We start from the raw sequence: 2,176 nt of genomic DNA, 5'->3' as shown, positions 1-2,176 counted from the left end.
GGGGGGGGGGGGGGGGGGGGGGGGTCCTGGAGGTATAGACACAAAGTGTAGGTACCCAGATACGGAAGGAGAGGTGTTACTTGGGCTTGTAGATCAGATGGGTAGGTGGTCATAGTTTAGATGACATTGAAAGGTCCTTGGACATGTGGATGAGATGGAGAGGTGCCCACGTATATAGAAGTTTGGTATCTGGGTTTGTAGACCGGGGGGTGGGTTCCCACACAAAGGGTAGGTGTCGAGATAAGCGAGGATAGGTGGTACCTGGGCAGGCCGCCATAGTTTAGATAACATTGAGAGGTTCTTGGATATGTAGATGAGGGAATGAGGGGGGGTACCCAGGTATGTAGAGAGGGCTGATATCGGGGTTCATGGGCCAAATTGATAGTTGTGCATAGAGGAGATTGGAAAGTTCTTGGCTCTGTAGATGAGAGGGGGGCTGACCAGGTGTATGGACAGGAAGGGAAGACCCCTGAATGCCGTGCCCAGGTGTTCATGTTGAATGGGGGGTGATGCCCAAGTTATAGGCTCTCAGGTGCCCTGTTGGGGGAAGGTGTATTATAGAACAGGGGAGGGTCCCAGGAACACAGGGGAGGCCGGTGATATTGATGTGTACTAGAGTGGATTCATCAGTATGTACTATCCACACACACTGCAGCCCTTTATTTGTTCTTTTTCAGGGTCCCAGCAGGAGCCGTTTGGCCCCCGCTTTGATCAGGTTTTGGAGGGCCGCACAGTGATGGAGGGACAGGACTTCACCCTGAGCTGCACTGTGCGGGGAGAGCCGCGGCCTGACGTCACATGGCTGCTGAACGGTAAGATTGGCTCATAGCAGGTTTCTCCATCTGCATCGGGATCTGGCCCCCGTCTCGTGTAGTCGCTGTGAGGATCAGTGATCCTCATCCTGTGTAACCTCAGGACCTACATTTTGAAATTGGTCATTAGGTCGTGTACCCGAGTCGCTGTAGTGCGCGTTCCGGTGCGGGCGATGGGAGGTGCGTTTGGAGTGCCATTCAAATGAATGGCAACGCGCCGCGCCTCCTGCGCCAGAACGCGCGGTTGGTGCGATTCGCACAGGACTGTGCCATTAATGCGCTGTACTAATGTGAACGCACTGCTCAAAAACACACAACGCACACACAACCACAATCTCACATACACACTCCAAATTTTTTTTTAATCCCCCCCAGTTTCCTACCTTACCAGAACTGGAGCGGATCCTCAGGCTGGGGTCCAGGGTGGGCTGCTGTGCTGTGACGGAGCTCCATCCATATGTGCGTTGCTTGTACAGCTCCCTTGTGTGCCCTGTAGAGGTGCCGGGGGCCAGAATGTGACGTCACTCCGGTCCAGGCATCTCTATAGGGCACAGGAGGGAGTGTAAGCAAAGCGACCATCAACTTATAGTAGAACTGTAAATGCCAGGTCCGTACGGCATACTGAGCTGGCCAGCTGGAAGCACTTTTGTAGCTCCGTACGCCGTACGTCCTTGGCAGCGAAAGGGTTAAACGTTTTGACACAGTCATTGTTACTGTTGTATTTATGATGATCACGTTCCCTCTGATGTACGTGGGCTCCTTGTCAAGTCTGTCAGCGCTCCGGTAAAGGTCCGTTGGTCTTCTGTAAATGTTTCAGAGATGGACGAGGTCATTGTAAGGTGCACTTACCTCTGCGCTGCCCTTCACTGTGAATGAAACGCTTACCTCTCCTGCCTGCCCGGCACACACCCGTTCCATGGTCTCTGCTGCTCCGGAATTGTATCTCTCGGCCCCCCGTGACAGTTCATAGAAAATTCAGGACTTTCCTAGCGCGCTGCAAAGAGCCAAATGGCTTTCTGTGCCTCTCTATGCAATGCAGGCAGATCATGGCTGGTGGGAGGGGCAGGCGGGGGGCTGTACAAACATTAAACATCACAGCACCCTGCCCCTGTACTCCTCAAGAGCCCTCAGTAAATGGCGAAGTGGCATGTGTCTCAGAATTGGCGCGACGCATGGCTATGTGCAGGGACGGATTTCCCACGAGGCCAACCGAGGCACGGCCTTGGGGCAGCAGGGAGTAGAGGGGCGGCAGGGAGTAGAGGGGCGGCAGGGAGTAGAGGGGCGGCAGGGAATAGAGGGGCGGCGGGGAGTAGAGGGGCGGCAGGGAGTAGAGGGGCGGCAGGGAGTAGAGGGGCGGCAGGGAG

General features: G+C 55.1%; 1 protein-coding gene across 1 annotated transcript in view; it reads left to right on the top strand.

Annotated features, from left to right (window-relative positions):
* The window catches only part of LOC108802215 (myosin light chain kinase, smooth muscle-like), a 110,345-nt gene that overhangs the window by 37,990 nt on the left and 70,179 nt on the right, over positions 1-2,176 (top strand). Inside the window, exon 9 of the mRNA XM_018574084.1 lies at positions 678-812. Coding sequence (XP_018429586.1) covers positions 678-812 — 135 coding nt within the window. The remainder of the gene's footprint in view (positions 1-677; positions 813-2,176) is intronic.

This window comes from Nanorana parkeri, unplaced genomic scaffold, assembly GCF_000935625.1.
Source record: "Nanorana parkeri isolate BGI_ZX_2015 unplaced genomic scaffold, ASM93562v1 scaffold2728, whole genome shotgun sequence".
NCBI lineage: Eukaryota > Metazoa > Chordata > Amphibia > Anura > Dicroglossidae > Nanorana > Nanorana parkeri.
The sequence above is the reverse complement of the archived record's forward strand: the minus strand, read 5'-3'. Positions and strand labels throughout refer to the sequence as shown.